Here is a 26,250-nt window from a genome sequence, read left to right on the forward strand (position 1 = left end):
TATATTTTCCTTGTGTCATTTTCACCATCTTCCAAAATAGTCTTGGGCCTATTCTATAGCATCTGTGAAGAGATGGGGCTTAGGCCAAGAGGCCACCCAAAATCGGGTGGGGCGCACCTCCCCTTAAACTAGCCTTTCTCTCTTCGTGGGTATAGAAGTTCCGGACGCATCCCCAAATTGTGAGAAATGGCTCACCTGTACAAATTTCAAATGATAGACTAGGTAACAAAAACATGGCGAAAACAAGACTTTTAATAATACTCCTAAGAGCAGGCGCCCATTTTACAGGATCCTAATAAAGGCAATAGGCAAGAGACCTAGTAATTAATGGGCTGGGGCCTTTTTTAGTTACCTCTACCTCCCTTTGTCTAGGGCAGCGGTTCTCAACCTGTGGGTCACAACCCCTTTGGGGGTCGACCGACCCTTTCACAGGGGTCGCCTAAGACCATCGGAAAACACGTATATAATTACATATTGTTTTTGTGATTAATCACTATGCTTTAATTGTGTTCAATTTGTAACAATGAAATTGGGGGTCACCACAACATGGGGAACTGTATTAAAGGGTCATGGCATTAGGAAGGTTGAGAACCACTGGTCTAGGGCAGTGGTCGGCAAACTCATTAGTCAACAGAGCCAAATATCAACAGTACAATGATTGAAATTTCTTTTGAGAGCCAAATTTTTTAAACTTAAACTATATAGGTAGGTACATTGTTACTAACTTAATTAGGGTACTCCTAAGCTGGCCTTTGCTAAAAAAAGTCCTCAATCTGCCGAAACCGGTTTGGCTCGGTGGATAGAGCGTCGGCCTGCGGACTGAAAGGTCCCAGGTTCGATTCCGGTCAAGGGCATGTACCTGGGTTGCGGGCACATCCCCAGTGGGAGATGTGCAGGAGGCAGCTGATTGATGTTTCTCTCCCATCGATGTTTCTGACTATCTATCTCTCTCCCTTCCTCTCTGTGAAAAATCAATAAAATATATTAAAAAAAAAAAAAAAGTCCTCAATCTGATTGAGGTATGTTCGCTAAGGTCGACCCCTCCAACTCTCCCATCCACACTCGTCTTGTATACGTGTTTCGTCTATCTCAGTGGTCGGCAAACTCATTAGTCAACAGAGCCAAATATCAACAGTACTTCTTCAAAATAGACTCGCCCAGGCCGAAAACCGACTTCTGCGCATGGGCCACAAAGTTTCAATCGCACTGTACGTGCGTGCCCGCTCGTGGTATTTTGTGGAAGAGCCACACTCAAGGGGCCAAAGAGCCGCATGTGGCTTGTGAGCCGCAGTTTGCCGACCACTGGTCTAGGGGAATCTTCCTAGGACTTGTGTTATCAGCCACGTGTACCGCGAATATTTTCTCTCCCCACCCCCACATCCTGTTTACTCTGGGGAAATTCAGTAATGGCCTGGCCACCTACTATTTCTTTTCTATGAAGATAAATCAGAGGTATGCTTCCTACAGGGGGCGGGGTGGGGTGTGTGTGTGTGTGTGGAATGGAGTGTAGGCATTTATTAACTTTAGAATAATTCTGAGACAGTCTCTAAAATTTCTTAGTAATTTCCATCTTTTTTGGAATATATTTTTTTGAATAGACTAACAATAAACAAACCAAACAACAAAGACAGATAAAACAATAATCAACAGACACTCATATATACGATATTTATAACCACGCATAACACATAGACAAGACTTACTAAATCAGAGTTCTGTTCATGGATCTTTCAGATGTTTTAAAGTGCCTGGGACTTACAGCCAGAATGCGGCCCAGAGGGTTCCCAGGTGGGGTCCCAGTGAACACCCACAAACAGCCTGTTGTTTACAGGTCTTATCATATTCTCCCCATAGCATTGACTGGTGTATAAAGTCATTTTAGCTAAAAACTGCCAGTCCCAGGGTGTCATATGGTAATTTTCAGACAAAGCATTAAGGAGTCCTTTTGTAAACGGACTGTCAGCCCCATTTTCTCTGGTTGATGAGTCTTCCCACACTGGAGGCAGAGGATGGGGGCCTGAGGTATTACAGGCTTTACAGGCTCTACCTCAGGAGGAGGGGGCAGTGGTAAATTCTCATGGCATTCTGTAGGCTTTTGATCCTCAATATAAAGTGGGCATAGTGCAGCGTGAACAAGAGCCCACATAGTTAAAGATGACAAAGGCACTCGTTTTCCTTGAGCCTGATTTCTCCTTAAATTCCTACCTACTTGTTCCCAGAGATCAAGGTCTAATGTTCTAGCATCAGGGAACTAAGGATTATATTCTGTGATAATAAGCAAAAACTGTAGGAGAGTACTTTTTTATCCTTGAACATGCAAGCCAAAAGTCTATAGTAATGTTTTTGCCTTTTACTCAAATTCTGCCCCATTATAACCTGGCTGATTTCAGAAAAGTCCCCGTCCACTTACCGTCACAACTCCAGAGCTGACACGGGCTTGTTTGTTCGGCCGACTTCCACTTCCACTTCATTTTCGCTCAAGCGAACCTTCTCCTCAAGCCCCTGTTCAGGCGCCATTTGCTGCGACCTGCATGGCGGGTTCAGGATGACTGGCAGGAGGGCTCAGACACACAGTGAGTACACTATACAAGAGATACGAATTTTGAAGGCATTGGGGGGCCAGGTGGAAGCCTCTTGCATGAAGAGGAACACCAAGTCCAGGTCCTGCCCACTTTCTATTCACTTTGAATACGCATTTGTCCTTTAGCAATCATACAGGCAGATCAGAGGTAAAAGTTTGCTAAAATTTTAAGGACTATCAGGTCAGGAAATCGCCTCAAGCCATCACAGTCACAGCAGGAGCAATCTTGTGTTGATGTCAGCCCTGCTGGAATCAAGATCCATTGACCTTCCAATGTCCCTTTTGCACTTTCATGCAAATGCTTGTTATGCTTTGGCCTCCGGCATTAACTCTATTTTTTCTAATTTTTCAGGCCTTTAAAAACATTGGAGTGATTCTTGTCTCCTTTTTATCTCACACTCACATCCAACCTGTTGGAAAATCCTGACAGTTCTATTGTAAGTTATATCCAGAATCTGACAGTCATCGACCATTGCTGCCTGGTTTTGAGCCATCCATTATCTTTTTTTTTCCAGAGAACTTTAGAGCCTTCACAGCTCAGCCATAGTCCACCCTTGCAGGCCAGGAATTGAGAGTCAAAGGTATGATGGGATAGATCCCAGACCAGCTCTCCTTGCTGAAAACAGCCAACATGTGTTACTGGACTCTGGGTCCATTTCCCTGCACACATCAAAGCCCAGTAACACAGAACAGGAGTTTGTAGCAAAGGAAATGGCACTAAACTGGAGGCACAGGTGAACTAGAATTTTAAAACCTGGCTTCCTGAGGACCTGAACAGGGACAGATTATATACAGGAAAAATTATTAATCATGGTGATTAAGGAAGATGGAGTCGTGGGCTCTATTGATTAGTTGAGGCCAGGGTAGGGAGTAGTTCAGTGATGGCGAACCTATGACACGCGTGTCAGAGGTGACACGCAAACTCATTTTTTTGGTTGATTTTCCTTTGTTAAATGTCATTTATATATATAAAATAAATATCAAAAATATAAATCTTTGTTTTACTATGGTTGCAAATATCAAAAAATTTCTATATGTGACATGGCACCAGAGTTAAGTTAGGGTTTTTCAAAATGCTGACACGCCGAGCTCAAAAGGTTCGCCATCACTGGAGTAGTTGATCAATATTTCAGGTCCTAATGTCAACTGTGGCATCATTCTGTCTAATTTCATGAGAATGTGGTCGGTAGGGTTATTCTGCTTTCATAGGCCTGTGGCTGAAACACAATTAAGGTCAAGATGTTATCTTCAGTTTGACCTAAACTTTGTTTCTGTGGTCAACAGGCCTGAGGCTTGGAGAGTTTGATGCTGACCTCAATCTGATATCCTTAGGGCTAGTGATTAAGGAAGGGAGTGAAAGGATAAAAAGGATCTTGTTGAAGAAACAGAGTTTCTACTCCATTGCACATGCTGGGTGAGATCTAAAGAAATGTTCCTCTGAGTTAGGAAAAAAGTAGACTAATGACAAAAGCTAAGTGAAAGTGGGATGCCAGAGAGGACAACAATGGATTGAGCTAATCCCTGCTTTGAGGGCATTTGTCAGACTTGACCTTCAGTTTCCTTGGCCTCGCAGGGGTTGGGGACAGGAAGCAAAGCCCAGGATCCACCCCAGTTGAGTCGCCTAGTAGGGGACTTTGAAAGGTATTTACCACCCCTTGGCAACTGCAGGAAAATCACCTGTTTTGACCTGAGCAGGGTGTAGGAAAAATCTCAGAACCAATCATGTAGGCTGGTTTTCATGCAGCTTTGAAGCCTTAATTTAAACCACCTGGGTGGTCCCCACTTAGAGAACACTGCATATTCTTTTTGGCGGATTCTTTGACTTCAGCCCCCAGCCAGGTTGGAATGTCCTTTCTTTAACCAGAACAAGGCAATCATGGTTAACAGAGCATGATTAATATTTCCCTTAACCATAACTAGTCCCCAGTATTCTATTTTTGCCCCTAACAAAATCAGATATTTCGAACAGAATAATAAAAGTGTTACATATAAAATAGTGAAATACATCTAAATCAATATTTAGTGGAAAGTTTATTAGTTTGAATGTGTATATTAAAAAAAGAAGAAAGCAGAAAACAAAGATTTACTATAAGAACTTTAAAAAAAGTGAAAAAATCCAAATAAAGTTTAAGGAAGAAAATAATAAAGAAAAAAGTATAAATAAATAGATTTCACTAGACAGGTTTAGGAGCAGATTTGAGCCATCAGTAGGGAGATTCAGAAAATTTAATGCTAGATAGGATTATCCAGTCTCAAGGACAGAAGCAAAGAATGAAGAAAAATGATGAGTGCTCAGAGACCTGTGGGATATTATGTAGCATACCAATATATGCATAATAAGAGGCTATAAAGAAAATACGAGAAATGAGCAGAAAACGTTTGATTAAAATGTCTTAACACTCCTAATTTTAATGGGAAACAGTCTATGCATTTAAAAAATACAGTGTTCTCTTAGTAAGATAAACCCAAAGAGATCTACATTTAGACATATTATAGTTAAACTGTTAAAACTTAAGACAAAGAGAATATCTTGAAATCAGCAAGAGAAAAGTGTGTACTGGAACCACAAGATTAACAGCTCGGTGCTCATAAAGAAACCGTGGTCATAAAGCAGAGGGATAATGTTTTCGAAGTTCTGAAAGAAGAAGCTGCCTACCAAGAATTCTATGTCCAGCTACACTATTCTTCAACAATGTAGGCAAAATATATTCCTGGATAAACAAAGACTTAGAGATGTTATTGCTAGCAGGCCTTCTTTACAGGAAAGGAAGTTCTTAAAGCTGTTGATAGAATTGAGTGGTCAGATGACCAATTATATCTTAAAAGATGTCAGGAAACATTTGGTTTACGTATGTCAAACCCAACAATCTAAAATTTACTGTAGTCTGATCCAGGTATAATCCAGGTATAATTAACTCATAGTCACAAGTTTGATGTGGGACATGGTCAGTGTTTGTAAGATTAAAAAAAAAAAAGATACACACACACACACACACACACACACAGAAGTATCCAAAAAGCCCATTGGAGATGGGAAACTTGGAGTTCACATGACAGTCCAGAGGCATGGGTTTGGGACTCATTCTTAAAGAAGTGAGTGACTAATGGAACATCGGAATATGGAACATGGAGAGTGGCAGCTCAGCTGAGGCCAGCTTGCCTGGGGCCAGGGGCAGAGGCCTGAGCAGAGGAGGAGGGGTCTCTGGAAGCTCAGAGTCTAAGAGGCAGGTCCATCTCCTGCAGTTTCCTAGTTTGTGGCTCTGAGTCCCTTAAATTCTGTGATACTTGGGCTTGTCATCCACTAAATAGAAATACAAATACTGTTTCTCAATAGAAATAGAAATACCATGAAGGCCATGAGAATTGAATAGAGCAGTAAATGGAAGTGCTTTATAAATTAAAAAAGAAAAAAAAACACGAGAAAAAATAGTTCTTTGAGAAGAAGAGAGTCTAACAGCGTCAGATAGAACTTGATCAGAAAACAGGAATGGAGAAGAGGCTTTGACAGAATCATCAGTGATCTTTGAGAAGACTTTGGGGGAAGTACAGAATTAACAAGAGGGGTTTCAGGAGGGAACGGGGAGAAGTGGTAGTGAGGGTAGTGCTGCCTGGATAGGGTTTTAGTGAACATTTTGTGTGTTTGTATTTAAAACTAATGAGATTCTAATTTTAAGGTTTTCAATTTCAAGTAAAAATGAGATAATTAAAAATAAGAATATATCTTCAAAATACACTGGGACCTTAACATTTTTTTTGGACTAGGAGTTATTTTCTCCTCTAGTTCATCTTTAAAAGGTGACTTCTTTTCTGGCATAAAAGTAAGTTACTAAAGTGTGATATTTGCTTTATTTTTGGTGATTTGTTTAAATATAGGCCACTAATATTAAAATAATTGTTATAATAATTCTACAAATTCTGCATTATTTTTTTTAAAAGGATAGTATTTTTCATTAACTCACTGATGGAAGATCCAGGGTTTAAGATTATTGTTCTTTATACAGTTATTTAACCTCAGCTAATGAAATTTCCCATGTGATTTGTAAGCCTTCCAGCTGTGAACACATTCTACTGATGACATTAGTTATGCAACATCTTCGAAGCCATTTTATTCAGAAGTCAAAAGAAACTCATTAGAAGGTGAAAATTGGGAAGTTAGCATTTATTAAATATTTGTTGTTATATTTCTTGGACACAAATATAATATTTTAAGTGCTAAAATTGTAAAGAAAAACTTTCAATGTCCCAAGGTCACATGGTTCCAGAAGAGGTCCTGGCTGGAACTGGAAGGTACACAGCCAAGCCCCTTCTGATCCTGCCTGCATCACCCTCCCAAGCAGAATGCCCCCACCACCCCCCCGCCACAGAGATTTACGCAGAGTAGAGACGTTGCCAAAGTACCAGGTGGCCACAATGACTTCAATCCAGAAGCAGCGCAGAAGGCCAGGGAGTGCCTCCTTCCCGCCCCATTTAATCTGGGAAGGTGCGCATTAGAGTTTTGCTTAGTTATGTGCGGTGTACAGGATTTTTCAGTCATGTTACAGTGGTATCAGATCACAGCACTCTACGATTGCTATCTCTGTTTTACATGACACAAAACTGTGCACTAGAGACAGTGCTGAGGGTAATACAGTTCCTAAGCCTGTTGCAGCTTGAATTAGGAACCACACTGCCTTTCCTCCATGACTTACTTGGTTGTGTCTGTGTATATTGGATACTGTGGTGCCCCTGTATCTCTTCCTTGTATCTAACTATTCAGGGCTTCACTCTCCCTTTAATGGACTATATGCCTTTGGGAAAGAGATCCTAATCCAGTGGGGACTTTTGTGAAGGAAAAAAAAAGCAAAAAGAAAGAAAACACACACACACACACACACACACACACACACACACACACCCGTGCCCTGATAGTCCAGCGTGGGTCCCCATCTCTAGAGGTTGTAATCTAATTGATTGGGAGTGGGACCCAGGCATCAGGGTTGTCACACCTCTTCAGGTGACTCTCATGTATAAAACAGGGTCGAGGGCGTCATGACAGTCGTATCATTCTGCCAGTGGCTGGTCTTGGGGTCAAGGCTTAAGCCAGTCAGTGCATGGCATTCTTCTGCCTACAGTCATGGTCTGGAGGTGGACACCTGAGCTGAGTGGGTTCATCCAAACTCCACAGATGGTGGGAGGCTTCTCCCTTGTTGGATGTGAACGAGGAAGTGCGCAGCCCCGAATGCTGGTTGCATCTCACTGTGAGTGAGTTGAGTCAGCTTCACAGGTGATGCTGTGGAGGGCAGTGGGGAGAATGGACCCAGTTCCTTGATGACATAAGCCATTGAATGAAGCCCTATTTCTGGACTTGATGTGAGTAATATATGTTATTACTGCTTAAGCCAGTTTGACTTGGAGTTTTGTACTTTTAGTTGAGGTATTCTGATTCACTGTTTCTATAGTAAATACAACAAAATCTCCGAAATTAGTTTCAAGTTTCTTTTTTTAAAAATATATTTTATTGATTTTTTACAGAGAGGAAGGGAGAGAGATAGAGAGTTAGAAACATCGATGAGAGAGAAACATCGACCAGCTGCCTCCTGCACATCTCCCACTGGGGATGTGCCCGCAACCCAGGTACATGCCCTTGACCGGAATTGAACCTGGGACCTTTCAGTCCGCAGGCCGACGCTCTATCCACTGAGCCAAACCGGTTTCGGCTCAAGTTTCTTGATATGCAGAATGAAGGGTTATAAAGTACAGTAGTTGGAGGTAACATCTGCATTTGCTGAAAACACATCCTGCCAGCATCAACTTACCTGATTTGCTCTTCTTGACAAAATATGAAGGCACAAATGCAAATAGAGAAGCTAACAGAACCCTTTGCCGGTGGTTGAGATGTGGAGGGGCACAAAAGGAGTGCAGATCTTACATGTTAGTTGTTGGTCTTGAGAAGTTTGTTGACCAGCTCCCACTCTTCATCTGTAAATGGTGTCAGTGACATATGCTGCAGAGCGGGTACAGAATCTAATTAGTCCATTGACAGACCCCCCAGCACAGTGCCTGGGCATAGGGCTAGGTTGAGCCACATGAAATTGCCACTATTTGTCCATTTTAGACCTATAAAAATGACAATTTCACATGGTTTAGCTGTAAAATTTCTCTAATAATAGTAGCTGTTCATATCAATAAGTGAAAATTGGGTACTAGGAATGTGATCAGGATAAAAGCATTATTTTGGCTTCATATAATGTTCAGTGAAAGTTTGTTTTTTAAACAGAATTAGACATCTTTCACTTTATATGATTTAAAACTTCAGTTAAACGTAATGTACACATTTAATTTTTAAGACTATGCACAGGTGCTTAATTCTTAGGAATACAGATAATAATTGCGTTATTCTTTAAAAGGTTTCGTATCACCAAGGCAAGGCTTTCATCCATGCGATGTGATAGTAGAGGGTTGCCTTCAACATAATATTCTGTGTAATAGACATGATCGGCTTATTTTTAACCCCTGGTGACCATGTCACATTTCTGTACTGAACTACAGGAGCGAATGAGAATATAGCACATGTACTCTGCACTGTGTGTGTGATGACTGGACTAAAGCCTTTACTTACTGCATTATGTTTAGTCTTTACAGCTGGTATGTATAAAAACATGAAGATACTAGAGCTCTTCAAGGCCACACGACTAGGCAGTGTGGTGCTTAAGAGGCCTGATTTAAATATGCGGTTGTAGGCTAATTTAATGCTGTGAACAATCAAGAAGGCGTTGAACAGATGGCCAACCCCAACTTCTTTTCTGCCTAGATATTGAGGCCACTGAGGTCCATGCCTAGGAGGATTGTCCCACTTCAGATGTTGATATCATTACACATCGTTGGACATGGGAATGTGAAAATGTCTTCTGAGTTATGATTTAAATATCCTTAAGACCTACCACTTTCTCCAATTTGCCCTACTTGTGGCTACTCTTTACGGATAGGAGGAGAGGTGTCTTTAGGGATTTTCTTATTCCACAGCAGGATCCTAACAGTCCACTCCATCCTCTTGAGTCAGTGAGAGAACAGGGTCACTTGACAGCAGAGTATTTACATTTCTTTTGGCCCAAAGAAATTTTTCCCCAAAGTAGAAATGCAGTGCTGTGTGTGAAAGTACTTTTTAAGTGGCAACTTGCTAGTCAAATGTAAGGTATTTTTACCATCATTTCCTTCTGGAAAGAATCAGGCTGTCAGAGAATAGCCAGTACTGCAGTTTGTCTTTCAGTAGTTGGACATCAGCTCCCCAGTCTTGCAGCAGGAAAGATACATTTTCTTAGAGTTCCTAAAGGGAGTCTGTGTGCCGGGTGGAGGGGGGTCTGAGGACCAGGTGGAGAGGGGAGTCTGGGACCAGGTGAAGGGGAGTCTGAGGACCCAGGTGGAGGGGAGTCTGAGGACCAGGGGGAGGGGAGAGTCTGAGGACCCAGGTGGAGGGGAGTCTGAGGACCAGGTGGAGGGGAGAGTTTGAGGACCAGGTGGAGGGGGGATTCTGAGGACCAGGTGGAGGGGAGTCTGAGAACCCAGGTGGAGGGGGGAGTCTGAGGACCAGGTAGAGGGGAGTCTGGGACCCAGGTGAAGAATGTAGCTCTCAAAGCAGGTTTATGACTTCTCTGTGGAAATGTGAAGTCTTTGAAATAAGTTGCTTTTATTTTTAGTGTGAAGAGATTGTACTGCAGCACCTAGATTCTAGGTTCTAAAATGACTAGGTGCTCATGAGTCTGAATGAGGCTCTGACCTATGGATTATGATCTGAATACATTATAATCTTTGAAAAATACCAAACCCTAGAGGTCCAAAGATTTTTAGTTCCAGTTCTTAAATCAGAAAGAAAATATGAACAGGGTATTTTAAAAGCATAGTGGGAAGTCCATTAGCAGTGAGAAGGGGAGGGAAGGCCTCCCGCTGCTCCTGCCCAGGGCTCTGTCAGTCTGGGCTACAGTTGCTGGCTGGTCTTGCTGGCCCTCCTTAGCCACCATCAGCAGGAAAGCAGCTCCATTTAGCCATGTTCCAGCAGTGCCTAGAGGGCTGAGGGAGGCAAGGAAGGCATTTCCAAGGGGGGAGACCAAGATTAATCCAGCAGGTGCAGGCTTCCTCCTCGAGGCTGCATTACCCTCCCAGCCAGAATGTAACTCTGGCATCTTCGAGGGGGTTGGGTGTAGCTTTTATCAGAATTTTAATATATATGTTTTTTAGCCCAAAAAAGGTGGGCGAACCATTGCTCCCAAAGTAAACACCCAGCTCATAGATTTGCTGGATATCTTCAGAGGTGCCAGCCAGTGTGTGGCAACTGACTGATAAGAGGTCAGTGGATTGTTTTTTGTCAAATTTAAGTGCCAAATAGAATTATCAGTAGTTCGAAAGGGCATGGTAAAGTGACTGATGATTTCCAGTGGAAGGCTTGATTGTGGCAGTCTGCCAAGAGACCTGAGGGCTCATGGTCTGGGCCTTCTTCCTTGTTCAGGACCCCGGAATGATCTGGATAATGAAAAGCTGCCTCAGGTCACACTCACTCAGAGAAACTGAGGCTTATAGAGCAAGAGGCTAATGGAGTAGTGGACCCCGGGAAGGTCATTGCTGGTGATTGTTCTCATCCCCATCCAGAGCACCTTCTTCCTAGCTTCTGACTCCTTAGCGAGCCAAACTAGCTGTCACAGAGTTGCCCCCAGAGCATGGGAAGGATGTGCAGAGCATGGAGGCAGATGAGCCCGGAAGCCTGGGAGTCACCCCAGTCTCTTAGTATGGAGCTTGGCTCCAGTGACAGGCCATGTTCTGCACAGTCCTCAGCAGCCTCCCCAGCACTGCCTCTCTGCGTGCGACCTTATATCATGCTTGAGCTTGACCAGCTTCTCCATTTTTGCATGATCTGCCCACCAGGGTGCCCACCATTACAGTCATACTGTCTGTGCCCTGTAAGGGCAGACACCAAGTCCTGTTATACTCAGCTGAGACCTGGGGTTTGAGGCTTATCTGTTCCATCAGCATTCATCTGATGGATGAAAGAACTTTGATCTGGTCTCCAGAGATTGCAACAGGGTCCACAACTCTCTGCTCATATTTTCAGTCAGGTTCCTAATTTATCATTCTAAGTATGGGGTTTTCCTCATCTCACTCAGAGAAGGGGTGTTATTTACAAGTTTCCGGGGGAACCCACCCCCTGGACCGCACACTGTCCTGGGCCACCGCACGTATGTGGGGCTCACCCTTCCAGCACATGCTGAAGTTTGCTGCGTTCATTCCACCCGTTACGTTGGGCAGCGACTCTCAGAAAATGGTTTTTCTGGAGTCATAGTGCTAGAAAACGGGGGAGCTGGGATCAAACCCTGCTTTGCTCAGCCATGCAAGGATGGAACAGGCGACTTCTGGTGGGCATGTTTTCTCTTCCGTTCACTCACTAATGGATTCACTCATTTGTGCCCATTTCTTCAAAATTTATTTATGTTTTCTCCCCCCTCCTTCTGGGACTCCATTGACATGCTTGATATTATCCTACAGGTTACTGATGCTTTTTGCTTTTCTTTCAGTCTTTTTTCCTGTTCATGTGAGGGCAAAAGTCCAGTGAAGAAAATTGTGGAATGGGTAAATTTCATGCATTCCTTGGGGTTCTGGCCCTCCTCCTCCTCAGAAAGCATTTAGGAGCAGGCTGTATATGCTCATCACCCTCTTCACACCCTTCCCCCGCCTCTCCCTACATTGTCCCATCACAGTAAATAAAAACATGTTTGCTGGCACAAACTCTCATACTGGAAACCCAAACCAAAAGGTAATTCTTAGATCTTTCAGATAAGATGCCTAAATTGTCAGGTTATAGATACGTGATAATCCTTGTGGCTGAAGGAGGCACAACAGCCAGAGTCCTAATAGCTATACTTACTGAGTATCAGCTCTACCTGGCACAAGCTTACATGTGTCACCTAGTGTGCTGTGAGGCTCTGAGATGGGTGTACTTCCCGCTTATGACGAGGAAACTAAGCCTCAGAGAACATGGACACCATACTTGTTAAGGCCAGTTCATTAGAAGCACTGTATTTGGTGCTCATATCGTGGCCCTCCACCTGAGCTTGTGTGTTTTCTCCTAGGCCGTGCTGAATTTATAAATTAAACTACATTTAATTTGAAATGTAAAAGTTCTTCGTTGCTTCCATTTAATACATGATACACCCTCCTGAGGATTCTGTGTTTGCCAGTGGTATTTCTGTTACGGTTACTGACATCTGCTTATTTTAATGTATTTTGACATGTGTTGAAGTGGGACTAATTTGGTTGTGATTCAGGCTCTGCATATATATCAGAGCTGACCCATCTGCCACACGAGTGTATTTTAGAAAAGGAGTAAATTCCTCATTGGGCTAAATAACACCTTTTCCACTTCCCTCTGTGTGTGATCTGTTGTCTAAAGTATCGTGTTGAAAAGTTGAGAAGTGATTTTGGAAGGAGGCAAGTGAGGAATGTGTTGCTAGAATGTAATTCAGAAACAGACGAGCTAATGCAAGAAGCCAAGATGAGGGAGTTTCAGTTTGTAATAGTTGGAGTAATAACTTCTCTTTTGATTTTGGAAAGAAAAAATTAGAAACATAAAATAGACTACTCTGTAAAGTTTCTCTAGTCCATCTCCCAGTCATCTAAGGTAAGATGCATTCTGTTCCCAGACCTTCAGAATCCAACTTGAAACCACTCTCTAGGAGCCTTTCTAGACATCCTGTCCCCAAGTCTGATCATTCCTTTTTCAGAGCCCCATGGTGAATGTTCCAAACAAACTCATATTTGCACTTTCTGATCTGTTGCTTGTTAATGGCCTGGAACTTTTTTTTTTAATCTCTAACTAGGTAAGAGACTAGAGACTAGATGTTGTATTTCTTTTGACGCCCACAAAGTACATTTGCAGGGGCTCAACATCCCCTGCACAGACTCTATTGCTGAGCTGAGGGCTCTGCCTGCCCTCATTGCAGTGGTGGGTTCTATCTGACCCCCCCGCCCCTTGGTGGTAGGAGACTCTACCTGACTTTGTAGTTGTGGGGGCTTTACCTGTCCCTCAGGTGGCTGGTGCATTGGTTAGGGTGTGCTGTGGCTTGGAGTCCACTCGGCAACTCATTTATCACAAGTATTCATTGAGCACTAAGCCCTGTTCTAGGAACTAGAGGTTTGAAAGTTAACAAGACAGAGTCCTTCCCTTGTGGAACTTATATTCAGGTGGAGAGACTTGGCAATGAACAGGTAGAATGGTGTGTATCACATAATACAAATAAAGATCTGATCTATCTTCATGCTTACGGCTCAAAAACTGTCTCCTGGTTAGAGACTTAGAACACAGTTTTGGTTGATTTGTGAAGTAGCATGAGGACTCAAGAGTGACCATGCTTTAGGGCAGTGGTTCTCAACCTGTGGGTCGCGACCCCTTTGGGGGTCGAAAGACCCTTTCACAGGGGTCGCCTAAGACCATTGGAAAACACATATATAACTACATATTGTTTTTTGTGATTAATCACTATGCTTTAATTATGTTCAATTTGTAACAATGAAATTGGGGGTCACCACAACATGAGGAACTGTATTAAAGGGTCGCGGCATTAGGAAGGTTGAGAACCATTGCTTTAGGGTCTGCTCTTTAGGTATTTGAGTGGAGACTTAAGTGAAGGACAAGCATACAGAGATCTGGGAGCAGAGCATCATGGGCCAAGGACAGGCAGCTGAGGGCCCTGCAGCAGCCATGGGCAGTGAGAGTATGGGAGTGGGAAAAGCCAGTGTGGCTGTAGAGGACGTGGCAATGGCAGGAGAGGAGTCAGAGTTGGGCCTTATGGTCAGTGTACAGCTGAGAACACTTTGGACAGATCTTTGAGCAGGGCAGGCCCTGGGCTGATGGACTGTTTACTAAGCTCATTATGGTGCTGTTGGGGAGGCCAAAAGGAGTCAAGGCAGTTGTAAGAGGTTAGCCGAGGAGATGGTGGCAGTGTGACCAGGATGGTAGCAGCGACGATGATCAAGGTGACCAGACTTAAGGTACACTTTGAAGGGCGAGGCATATGAAGGAGGGAAGTCCAGGGTGGCACTTAGGTTTTGGGGTCAGCGGTTGGTGCTGTTGGGAGTACTGGGGAGGAGCGGTAGGGGGATGGAGTTTGGTTTGGTGAATGTAAAGTTTGAGACCCCTGTTCCACATTCAAAGAGAGGCATAGAGAACATGCGCTCTGAGAGAGGACAGGGCACAGTGTTGGACTCTACAGAGCCCATCCGCTAGTGTCAGCCTGTGACAACAAGAGCACTGCAGGGAGCACTCAGAAGTATTTGCTCACTGTTCCTGTAGTAGAGTGCGAAATTAACTCAAACTGCTGCTCTTACAGGGGGCTCCTGTGGCAATATAACATCTCTAATCTCATCTGTCTTCATGCTTACGGCTCAGTAACTGTCTTCTGGTTAGAGACTTAGAACAAGAGTTTTGGTTGATTTGTGAAAATGGATTTTGTTCTTATTTTAATGGGATTTTTTTGATCCAATTAATTTTTCCTCCATCATAGAGAAGTAATTGCAGAGAAATCCTTTGTGTTGTTTCTGTCAGGAGTAACATGCATCTTCATTTATACATAGGGGCTGGTTGGTATGGTAGTAACCTGAGAGAAATAATCAGATGTCATTGTAGGGGCAAGAACAGTTGCCACCTGGGAAACATGCATTGATAGCTAAAGAGATTCATAAAGAACATGGCAAAGTAAGAGATTTTCTAAATGCTTGATTGTCACTTGGAAAAGTAGTGTACATGACATGAGTTGGATTACTTAGATTTTAATTGAGGACACACTGTGGCTTTAGAGATATTTTTACATTACAGTTTGATATTCGAGGCACCTTTTTAAAAAATATATATTTTTATTGATTTCAGAGAGGAAGGGAGAGGGATGAGAGAGAATCATTGATCACTTGCCTCCTGCACGCACCCTACTGGGGATCGAGCCCACAACCTGGGCATGTACCCTTGACTGGAATTGAACACGGGACCCTTTAGTCCACAGGCCGACACTCTATCCACTGAGCCAAACCGGCTAAGGCAAGGCACCTATTTTTTTAACCTAAAGAAAAAGACCTGCAGGCAACAAAGGAAAAACCAAGTAAATAATTCGTTTCATGGCTGGGTGAGCTGCTGCTGTGATGTGTAGCTTATTTTAAAAGCATGTTAGGTGTTATTTATTTCCAGAATTTGTCCACGGTCAGACTCAGACTTTAGTCTAATAGACAGTCAGCTGAGGCCGACCTGTCCCAGGTGCAGAGGTTCCTGCTGCCGGATGTGAACAGCAGCCCTCCTGCCTGCCTGGAAACCAGATGCACATTGTGTGCAGTGGGACTCCCTGTGACGCAGGTGCAGTGTCAGCCAGTCGGCAAAGACGTGAGCATCAGGAGTGCATGGCGCTGGATCTGGGTCTCAGAGTTACTGCCTTGTAGTCTGTGTTAAAGAACTTGAAATTTGCAGAGAAGATATATTAATCAGGATTCTCCAGAGAAATAGAACCAATAGAATCTGTGTGTCTATCTGTCTGTCCGTCCGTCTATCCATCCATACATAAGAGGAGATATAACAGGAATTGGTTCATGTGATTATGAAGGTCAAGAAGTCCCCAGGTCTGCCTTCTGCAAAGTGGAGGGGCAGGGAAGCCAGGCATGTCATTCAGTCTAATGCCTGGGACCAGGAGATCTGATGTCTGGAGGCAGGAGCTGACATCACACTCACGCAGAGAAAGTGAATTTGCCCTTCCTCCGCCTTCTTGTTCTGTTCAGGCCTCTAAGGATTGGATGATGTCATCCATACTGGTGAGAGTGATCGTTACTCAGTCTGTGGATTCACCTTCACAGACACACCCAGAAACCATGTTTTCCAGCTCTGTACTTAACCCAGTCCAGTTGACACATAAAATCAACCATCATAGAAGGCAATACTTAAATGAACTAGTTTGAGACAGTATAGAATACTTGATGAGATGATGATAACTAGCATTTCTCAGTGTTGCTCTGTGCTGGGCCTTATCCTGAGCATGTTACAGGTGTTTAACTCACATAATCCCTTCACCAGCCCTGTGAGGCCACTACTCTTGCCACCAGGGATCAAGTGGTAGAGCTGGACCCTGAACCTGGCAACGGGGCCCTGATAGAGCAAGGAGGGATCCAGGAGAAGAGATGTTAGCGTGGACCCTAGTGGGTGCGCTGGGAGGGCTGACCCCCATGCCAGTCTGTCAGGTTTGGGAGACAGCAGGAGGTCTGTTGGCCCGGAGGTGTGGGAAGGGCTTCTCTGGGAGGACTTTGGCAAATTGTTATTTGTCTTTCTGTCCCCTCCCTGCCTTCTCCCCTTTCTTCCTTTTTCCCTTCTGTTATCAAAATTAGTAAGTGCACATACTTAGAGAAAAATATATAAAACATAAAAGTGAAGCTGAGAGAATTATCACAAAGGAACATTTTTTAACGCCACCCAGACTGAGAAATGATGAGTTGCCAGCACCCTCCTAGTCACTCTTTCTTCTGCCTATTTCCCATTTTTGAATGTTATCTAAGTGGGATCATGCTTTTATGTTGGCTTTTCATTCACATTTTGTTTGCAAGGCTCCTCACGGGCTGCCAGTCCCTGGAGACACATTCATTGTTGCACTGCAGGCTGTCTCAGCACTGTGGACATACAGGCAGCATCATTCTCTGTGGTGGGGCCGTCAGCGTGCATTGCAGGATGGTAAGCAGCAGCCCTGGCCTCTACTCACTCCCCAGTTATGACAACCAAAACTGACATTCAGAATATCCCCTGGAGGGTTACAGTGCCCACCCGCAGCTGAGACTCACTGCTGTGCAGGATTCCTTTATATCAGCTGGGCCACTTGTCATTCTGATCGCACATTTGGGTTGCTTCTGTCTTACAAATAATGCTGCTCCAAAATTCTGGAACCTGCCTGTGGTAAACATGCATATTTTCCTGTTTGGGGGCACCAATTATAAATGGAAGTTTGGGATCAATGGAAGTGTATGTCTTCAAACTCTAGTAGCTTATGCTGGGCTGTTCCCAAAGTGGTTGTACCAGGTGTCAATTTTACCAGCAGCATGAATGCCTGCTGTTGTAGGCCTCCGTCCTCAGCCAGTCGGCTGGGGTAGATGTTACCTCATTGTGGTTTAATGTTATTTTTCTGATGAGTTCTGTGTATGCTTGGCCTTTTGGATACCCTCTTTTGTCAAGTCCTATTCTACTCTCCTACTACTTTTCTGTTAGGTTGTCTGACTTATTAATTTTTACATTCTGGAACAGGGTCTCAGTTGGTTTTGTAAAAGTTGCACATATATTTTACCACTCCGTGTCTTGCTTTATTTCTCTTAGTGGTGACTTTTGATAAGTCAGAAGTTCTCTGTCATCCAGGAGCCTTCTCTTTCTGCTTTTCGCATTTAGTTGCCATATCTCCCTGACACGTGGTATGCTGTGTGGTAGGGATCAAGTTTAATTTTCTTTCCATATGGATAACTGCAGGCCAGCACATTTATGGGCAGGATTGTCCTTTCCCCAGGCTGCTCAGAGTGGCCTTTGTCCTTTAATAGCATTCCTCACGTGCTTGGGCTCTCCATTTCAGCCCCGTCACTTTGCATTACCACATCTTCTCTTTTAGAGACATACAGGCACTTTCTCTTATCTTAATTTTCTTCAAGGATGCCTTTGCTATTGTTGGCTCCTTTCCATGTAATTTTTAGAATCTGTATGTAAAGCTCCACAAAGGAAGCTGTTTTGATTTTGATTGAAATTGCATCTGTAGATTAGTTTCAAAAACTGAAATCTTTACAGTGTTGAGACTTTAGTACATGACATGATATATCTCCTCACTGATTAGATCTTTCTCTCAATAGTATATTGTTTTCTGCATAGAGATCTTGACTATCTTTCATTAGATTTACTCCTAGCAGCAGTGTTTTCTTCTTTTCAATTCCACAATTCCTTTGTTCTCTGTCACTGGAAACTCTTAATTCACTCAAAAGATCTTTATGATTTGCCCCTACTATGTGCAGGCACGGTTCCTGGCACTGGGGATACAGCAGCGAGCCAAACAGTTTCAAGCCCTTGCCTTCATGGAGCTGGTGAGTGAAGAGAGACAGTAGAGAAAATAAATAAGAAAACATACAGTGTGTTTTATGATCTTTAATGCTACTGAGAAAAAAGGCAGGGAAGGGGAATAGGAGGCAGTGTTTGCTCTTGGTTTTATTTTAAGATGTTCACGGAAGGCTACTGAGCAGCTGACTTCCACACAAAGACCTGAAGGCAGTGGGACATTGGCTCCAGGGTTTCTAGGGAAGCATGTTGCCCAGGGGGATGGGCAGTGCGAGAGTTCTGAGGTGGGGGTGGCGCTGCTCTGTGTGGTGAGAATGGGCTGCTGGTGGAGAGCGGGGGTGAAGGTTTGTTCTGTGTAGTTTGGAAATGCTATTTATGGAATGCAGCTATGTGCGCAGCGTCTCGATAGACACTTTGATGTGTCTCCTTATTCAGTCTCTACAGTAACCATGTAGATGATTAAACATTCAGTCTACACATGAGAAAACAAAGGCTGGCTTTGCTAAAGTGACGGTGGGGAGATGTCAGGTTACATACGTCACCCCTGTGAGATACTTTGTCATGGAGATGAACTCGCAGCTCACTTCATATTTCAGTTTATGCATTTAATGCAGTAATTTAGAAAACAAGGATGGTTACCTTGATAAGTAAAGTTAGACTGTTTGTTTTAATTTTAAGAATGACTGAGAACAGAAAGGCCCTGTGAGCATGTGTGAGAGTGTGTCTGAGCTGTGCCTTAGGGAGCCAGGTCAGCTGTCAGGGAATCCTGAGCTTTGTCAAGTTTTCTTTGTGTCAGTGTGAGTGCCTTTTGAGAAATGTGGCATGTGGAGTCAGTGCCTGTGACAAGAGCTATCACAGTGCCATCTCCTTGTCTTCTAGTCCTTAGTTAGCCACAGCTTAGTTCCCAGAGGGCCTTTTTTCCTGTCCCATGTTTTCCTCCCCAGAGGGGGTGGTGTGGGGTAGACGGAAGCACCTGTCACCATCTAGGGAACTCGTGTCTAAGAGCCCCGTTTGGGACCCATAGAGCTAAGTCCGTGGTGGTGAGTGTGTGTCTGGAGAATAGGAAGGGGCGTGAGGGGTGGTGGGCGAGAGGGTCTGGGACAGACACCAGTCACTGAGAGTGCAGAGCTGAGGAGGATGTCACCCAGAGAGTTCTTTGATCAGCTTGTTAAAATTGCATTACTGGTTTATAATTGTTGGTGCCCTGTTAGCATAGCTTCTCTTCCCCTCACATCTTCTCCCCACTCCCAAATGACTAAATCTAATACAGATATTCACAAAGAAATCTGTCTACTTACTGTTTGGGAAGAGACGTATATGACGCATTGATTCCGTGTCCATCCAAACTTTTAGTAGGACACTTTGTGAGAATACCCCCAAATGTCAAGAGGGGACTAAATTTATAAAAAATATAGGAAAACAACAAGCAGAACATTATTTTATTTGATTTGATTTGCCTGAGCTTTAATAATGAAATAGTGCTTTTTGAAAAAATGTGTGGTTCTATGTACGTTTTTCAAGAACAGGCAAAACTAAGCGGTGGTGATAGAAATCAGGACATCAGTTGCTGGTAGGTAAGGACTGGCTGGAAGGGAAGGCCGTGAGGGAGCTTTGCAGTACCAAAGTGTTCTTGATCTTGTTGGGATTGTTTTTTTCATGGATGTGTACATCTGTCAGAACTTTTTGAATTGTACATAAGATTTATGCACATACCATAACATTCAACCACTTACAGTGCATGATTCATTAGTTTTTAGGATAATCACAGAGTTGTGCAACCATCATCACCATCATCTAATTTAAGAATGTTTTCATCACTACCATGGAAACCCCCATACCCCTTAGCCATCACTCCCCATTATTTTTTCCACCCAGCCTTTGGAAACCATTAATCTGTTTTCTGTCTCTATGGATTTACCTATTTGGGGCAATTCATAAAATTGAAATTTTATAATATGTAGCTTTTTATGTTTGGCTTCTTTCATTTAGCATGTATTCAAGGATTATCCATTCCTTCTCATTACTGAATAGTATTCCATTGTATAGATGTACTGCATTTTGTTTATCCATTCATCACTTAGACACTTGTGTTGTTTCCACTTTTAGACTGGGTAAATTGTCAAGTTAAAACTTGGTAAATGCAGGTTGCTGGGTGGTGAGCTGTGGTTCAACAATGGATCGCAAGGGGAATTGAAAAAGAGTTTATTAGCCACAGGTCCTGGAGGAGGTACCCTACACGCCTGGAGGGGCCACACCGGGAGGTCAGGGCAGAGTGCACACAGGGAGCAGGACCTGGGGCTCATTCATACCTTTATTAGGGTCTGTGGGTGGAGTGCTTTGAGGTTCCTAGACTAAGACTGGATTCATCAATTCCAACCAAAAGAGTGGGGTTTGTGTAAGCCCCACAAAGGTCTTACCTAAGGGGCACGTAGGGGAAACCGCTGGGAGGCAGGGGAGACTGTTGGTCTTAGGATACTGGAGAAATTGTATCAGGACATGTGTTTGCTTGTGACTTTCTGGGCTATTATCTAGGACATACCTTGCATGAGGGCCAGTGTTAGTTTAGGGCCCCGCTGGGCCAAACAAAAGGGAAGGTGAGGCAGTAATACCACGGAATAGCTGAGCTACACTCTCAACAGGCTGTTACTGATAAATGCGTCTATGAACATTCCTGTATGAGTTTCTGTGTGACCCGCCATTCTTTTACAGTAGGTCTGTAGCAGCTTCTCTTAATTTTTCTTCAACAGAGAATGTCTTGAATTCCCCTTCATTTCTGAAGGACATATTCCCTAAGTAAAGAATTCTGAGTTGACAATTCTTTTGCTTCAACACCTGGAAAATATTGAGTCACTTGCTTCTGACCTCCTTGGTTTCTGATGAGAAATCTAGTATCATTAAGTTGTTTTTCTCCCATAAATGAGGTGTCATTTCTCTCTTGCTGCTTTCAAGACTTTGTCTTTAGTTTTCAGAAGTTTGGCTGTGATGTGTCTTGGCACATATTTCTTAAGGTCTATCCTGTTTGGCGTTTGCTCAGCTTATTGGATCTGTAGGTTTGTATCTGTTGCCAAATAGAGTAAAATCTCAGCCATTATTTTTTGGAGTATTTTCCAGCCCTGCTGACTTTCCCTCTCTTTCCAGAATTGCAAAGACATGAGTGTTTGATTTTTGCCATAGTCCCACTGGACACAGAGGCTCTGTTTTTCCCTGTCATTCAGATTGGGTAATTTCTATTGTCCCATCTTCCAGTTCACTGATTCTTTTCTCCGGCTCCTCCATTCTGTCTCCATCAAGTTTTTAATTTCAGTTATTGTATTTTTCAGTTATAATGTTTCCATTTTGTTCTTTATGTCTTCTATTTCTTTGCTGAGACTTTCTATTTTTTCATCTGTTTCCAGCATGTTAAGAATTTTTGTGGAGGCTCTTGAAAACTCCTGTCAAGTAATCCTGACATCTGTGTCATGTCTGTGTTGGTGAATGCCTTTCTCAGTCAAGTTGCTTTACCCATTTCTAAACCCAAAATTGAGCCATCTGTGAGGATGTTCTCAGTCTCAAGTAATTAGGTTTTCCATGGTTGTTTTAAAAGAGAAATTGTGTCATTATAACTCAGCATTTGTTAATCTGTGGCCCAAATGGACCTGAGTTCCATGTTATTCTCCCCCTGTACAGTTTGGGTGCTTATATTACAAGCCATTTGCCCTTTCCCTTAGTCTGTGTTCCCTTCCAGTGCTGTCACTGAACTGTTTCCTTATGATGATGTCACCGTGAAGTTGTTCCTGTAGGGCTGCACCCTTGACTACGTGTGTCTCATTTATGACCTCCAGTGGCTTGTTTTACTTGGCCCTTTTTAAAGGGCTACACTGCTGTCTCTGCAGCTTGCCTAATTATTTTATTAGTTCAGAAATTTCCTTCTCATTTATATTACATCAGCCTTGACCACATAAAATACAATCTTCTCATTCATTCAGCAGATATTTGTTGTATTGGAGATAGAGTGATGGGCAAGACAGACAGGTCTTTGCTTTCCTGTAGCTTTTCAGTGGGGGAGGAGAGAAGATAACTCCATAGAATAATTGGTATTCAGAGAATTAAGACAGGATGATGGGTGACAGGGTAATTTCATTGGTGGTAAGGGAATGACTCTCTGAAGAGAGAATATTTAAGCTGAAATTGATTCTTTTTTTTGTAGTTTCCATCTCTCTGTTTACATTGTTCTTCTGTTCTTGCATTAGAGCCTGTTATGGGCTGAATTGTTGAAAATTCATATGCTAAAGCCCTAACCTACCTAGTATCTCTGATTGTATTTGGAACTAGGGCCTCTGAAAAAGCAATTAAGTTAAAATGATGCCTTTACAGTGAATCCTAATCCAATCTGACAGGTGTTCTTACAAGAAGAGATTAGGACATAGGAGAGACACCAGGCATGTGTGAGGACAGAGAAAAGGCCATCTGTAGGACAAGGCCTTAGGGAAACCCACCTTGCTGACACCTTGATCTTGAACTATCAGCCTTCAGAATTGTGAGAAAATATATTTCTATTGTGTAAGCCACCTTGTCTGTACTATTTTGTTTTGGCAGCTGATTAATACAGAGCCCTAAGCATCCTAATTATAGTTATTTTATTTTTAAATATATTTTTATTGATTTTAGAGAAGAAGGGAGAAGGAGAGACAGAAACATCAGTGATGAGTGAGAATCATTGATCAGCTGCCTCCTGCATGCCCCACACTGGGGATCAAGCCTGCAATCTGAGGATATGCCCTGACCAGGAATTGAACTGTGACCTCCTGGTTCATAGGTTGACTCTCAACCACTGAGCCACGCTGGCCAGGCCAAATCATCCTATATAATAAAAGGCTAATATGCAAATCAACTGAACGGCAGAACGACTGGTCGCTATGATGCACACTGACCACCAGGGGGAAGACGCTCAATGCAGGAGCTGCCCCTGGTGGTCAGTGTGCTCCCACAGGGGGAGCGCAGCTCAGCCAGAAGCCCTGAGCTGGGCTCACGGCTGATGAGTGCAGCAATGATGGCAGGAGCCTCTCCCGCCTCTGTGGCAGTCGGACATCCCCCAAGGGCTCCCGCACTGCAAGAGGGCACAGGCTGAGCTGAGGGAACCCCTCCTTGAGTACACGAATTTTGTGCACCAGGCCTCTAGCAGTTATTTTAAATTCCCTGTCTGATAATTCCAAAATCTCTGTCTTATCTGAGTGTGGTTCTGATGCCTGGTTTGTCTCTTTAGACTGTGCTTTTTCCTTTTAGTGTGCCTTGTAATTTTTGGTTGAAGGATAGACATTATTTACTGGGTAAATAGGACTTCCGTGTGCGGTTTTATGTTAATCTGGCTAGGGGTTGGGCTGTGTTCTATGGAGGCTCCAGGGGCTTCATATTCCAGTTGTTCTCACCATTTCCCCTGTTTCCTTTGGGTTTCCCTAAGAATTCCTCCTTAGATAGAGTCTGTGCCTTTCAGTCTCCCAGCTATCATCCTTTGTTTTAGTAGTTCCTGTAGTTCTTGTTGTGTGAAGAGACTTTAGTCTCTTCTGGAAAAAAAAAAAGTTTGTCATGGGAAGCAACCTAGATGTATTTCAGAACGGTTACTCCTCATTGCCCTCTGCCAGACCATGTGAGAACCTTTTGGGGTTCTTGGAGATCAAACCCACAAGAATGTGGAGGCCCCCCTAAGATTGCCACACCCCCAGAAGTTTCTTACTATCGTGGTATTCCACACCCAGCTTCCAGCAGTTTGTCAAAATGATCATTTACATGTTCCTATCCATTTAGGCTCCAGTGGTTTCTGTTCTAGGAAAACTGATGTTGGCTGTCATTACCCTGCAACCTCATTTCAAGAAAAGTCTTTGATTCTCAGTTTATTTCTCTTTTCTTGTTATATGGGTGGGGTGACAGTTTCCAAGCTCTTTACCTATTGGAGTTGAAACGACATCCCTGCCCTGCCCAGGGTGCAGTAGGGCTCTTTTCTCCTGCCCTAGCCCAGCAGTCCTTACGATGCCCCAAGGGCTCTGATTCAATAGAGAAAGCTCTGGGTGGGCCTTGGTATTGTGGCAGGTCCCAGTGAAGGTTTGCTCAGTCCACTCTTTCCATTCACGTACTTAAAAGGCTTTTTAAGAACAGTGCTAAGAAAGAGGTACTGATTTTGAGCCCGGTTCCAGTTCCAGTATCCAATCAAGAAGTAAAGGCTCCAGGTAGGGAGAAATGATAAGGAGAGCTGGGTCCACCTGGTTAAGGGAAAAACTCTGTGTTGGACTGTTGTTTCAGTCTAGCTTTTTAAATGGTTGCTACAATATATGAGGGCTACTAGGTTCTGTACTTCATGTGGGAAAAGTGGAATACAATGTGAGTGCTGTGGCCTGTGACTCTGGAACTCAGTGTCCTGCACAGATGCCACATCCATATGTGGTTTCTGAGGGATTTGTTGCAGTGAAAGTGTAATACCTTTGAAAACAGTGTTGCAAGTGGATAGAATTACCATCAACAACATGAAAAGCCCTCATATTTTTCAGCATTTTAAAGTTATGTGGTTGTAATATTTGAAGACGGGATGTTACTAAATAGATGACAATTGAGGTTTTTCATGCTGCTCTTATGAGCTAAGTTTTTACATCAAGAATTGATGCAATTTCTAGTTCAGCTCATAATTTTCAAAACTGTCAAATCTGTCATTCAGAAAATTCAAGAACCCTTGAGGGTTAGATTCTACCTCAAGATTAGGAGTTTCATTCTAACCAGAGTGTTACCTCTTGCCCCTAGATCCAGACGCAGAGGTGTGTCTTCATGTTTTGCGGCTTGTCCAGTCAGTGGTTCTGGAGCCAGAAGTCTTCTCCAAGTTGGCCTCTGAGCTCCGGAGCTCCCTGCCCCTGCAGCGCATCCTGGCCATGTCCAAGAGCCGCAACCCCCGCCTGCAGGCCGTGGCCCAGGAGCTCCTGGATGACCTCCGAGCTCTGGAGTGTGATGCATAGGCATGTCCCTCCTCCTTCCCAGGCCCCCACTTGGTGTTCTGAACCATCACCGAGGGCCATGTGGTAGAGATGGCCAGATGTTCTTGACTAGAGATGGACGTGAATGAACATGTATCCACACACCTCCCCCCTGGAAGTGAAGGTACTTGTGGGTGGTGAGTTAAGGGAGCCCGAGAAAGAACCCATCCTGTCGCAGCAGCCATGTCAGCTGTGCTGGCTTCTTCGAGGGCTCCTGCTGCTCAGGGGACTTTCTGAGACCCGTGAGTCCCCCCAAAATGGGAGATGAAGTAACCACCAGCCCTGAGATACATTTAATTGAAAAACAATTCATTCTTTCTCTAGTAATTATAACTAATGCCCCAAATGCAAGTTTACCTTTAAACCTTTTGGTGACTTGCTAGTTCACATGCCATTGGACATTTTAGTTCTATATTTTTGTGCCTTTTTAATTTTTGAATAAAGAAAGTCAGAAGAGTCATTGATGTGCTCCAACTATTGTTTTTTGAAATATTACAAACTTGAATTGGGAAGCTGTATCTGACAATGATTGGTAGGAAAACTCTCCTTACATTGTTCTGGGTCCTTTATAAACTCAGAATAAAGTCCACTGTTTCATATAACAAACTAGA

The 26,250-nt window shown here is 43.4% G+C and overlaps 1 protein-coding gene across 1 annotated transcript in view; it reads left to right on the forward strand.

The window, feature by feature from the left end:
• HSF2BP (heat shock transcription factor 2 binding protein) overlaps nt 1-25,897 on the forward strand; it is a 71,158-nt gene extending 45,261 nt beyond the window's left edge. The window contains exon 8 of the mRNA XM_014447583.2: nt 25,413-25,897. Within this exon, the coding sequence (XP_014303069.1) occupies nt 25,413-25,621 (209 nt within the window). The 3' untranslated portion in view covers nt 25,622-25,897. The remainder of the gene's footprint in view (nt 1-25,412) is intronic.
• The last annotated feature ends 353 nt before the right edge of the window (nt 25,898-26,250 follow it).

This window comes from Myotis lucifugus, unplaced genomic scaffold, assembly GCF_000147115.1.
Source record: "Myotis lucifugus unplaced genomic scaffold, Myoluc2.0 scaffold_682, whole genome shotgun sequence".
Classification (NCBI taxonomy): Eukaryota; Metazoa; Chordata; class Mammalia; order Chiroptera; family Vespertilionidae; genus Myotis; species Myotis lucifugus.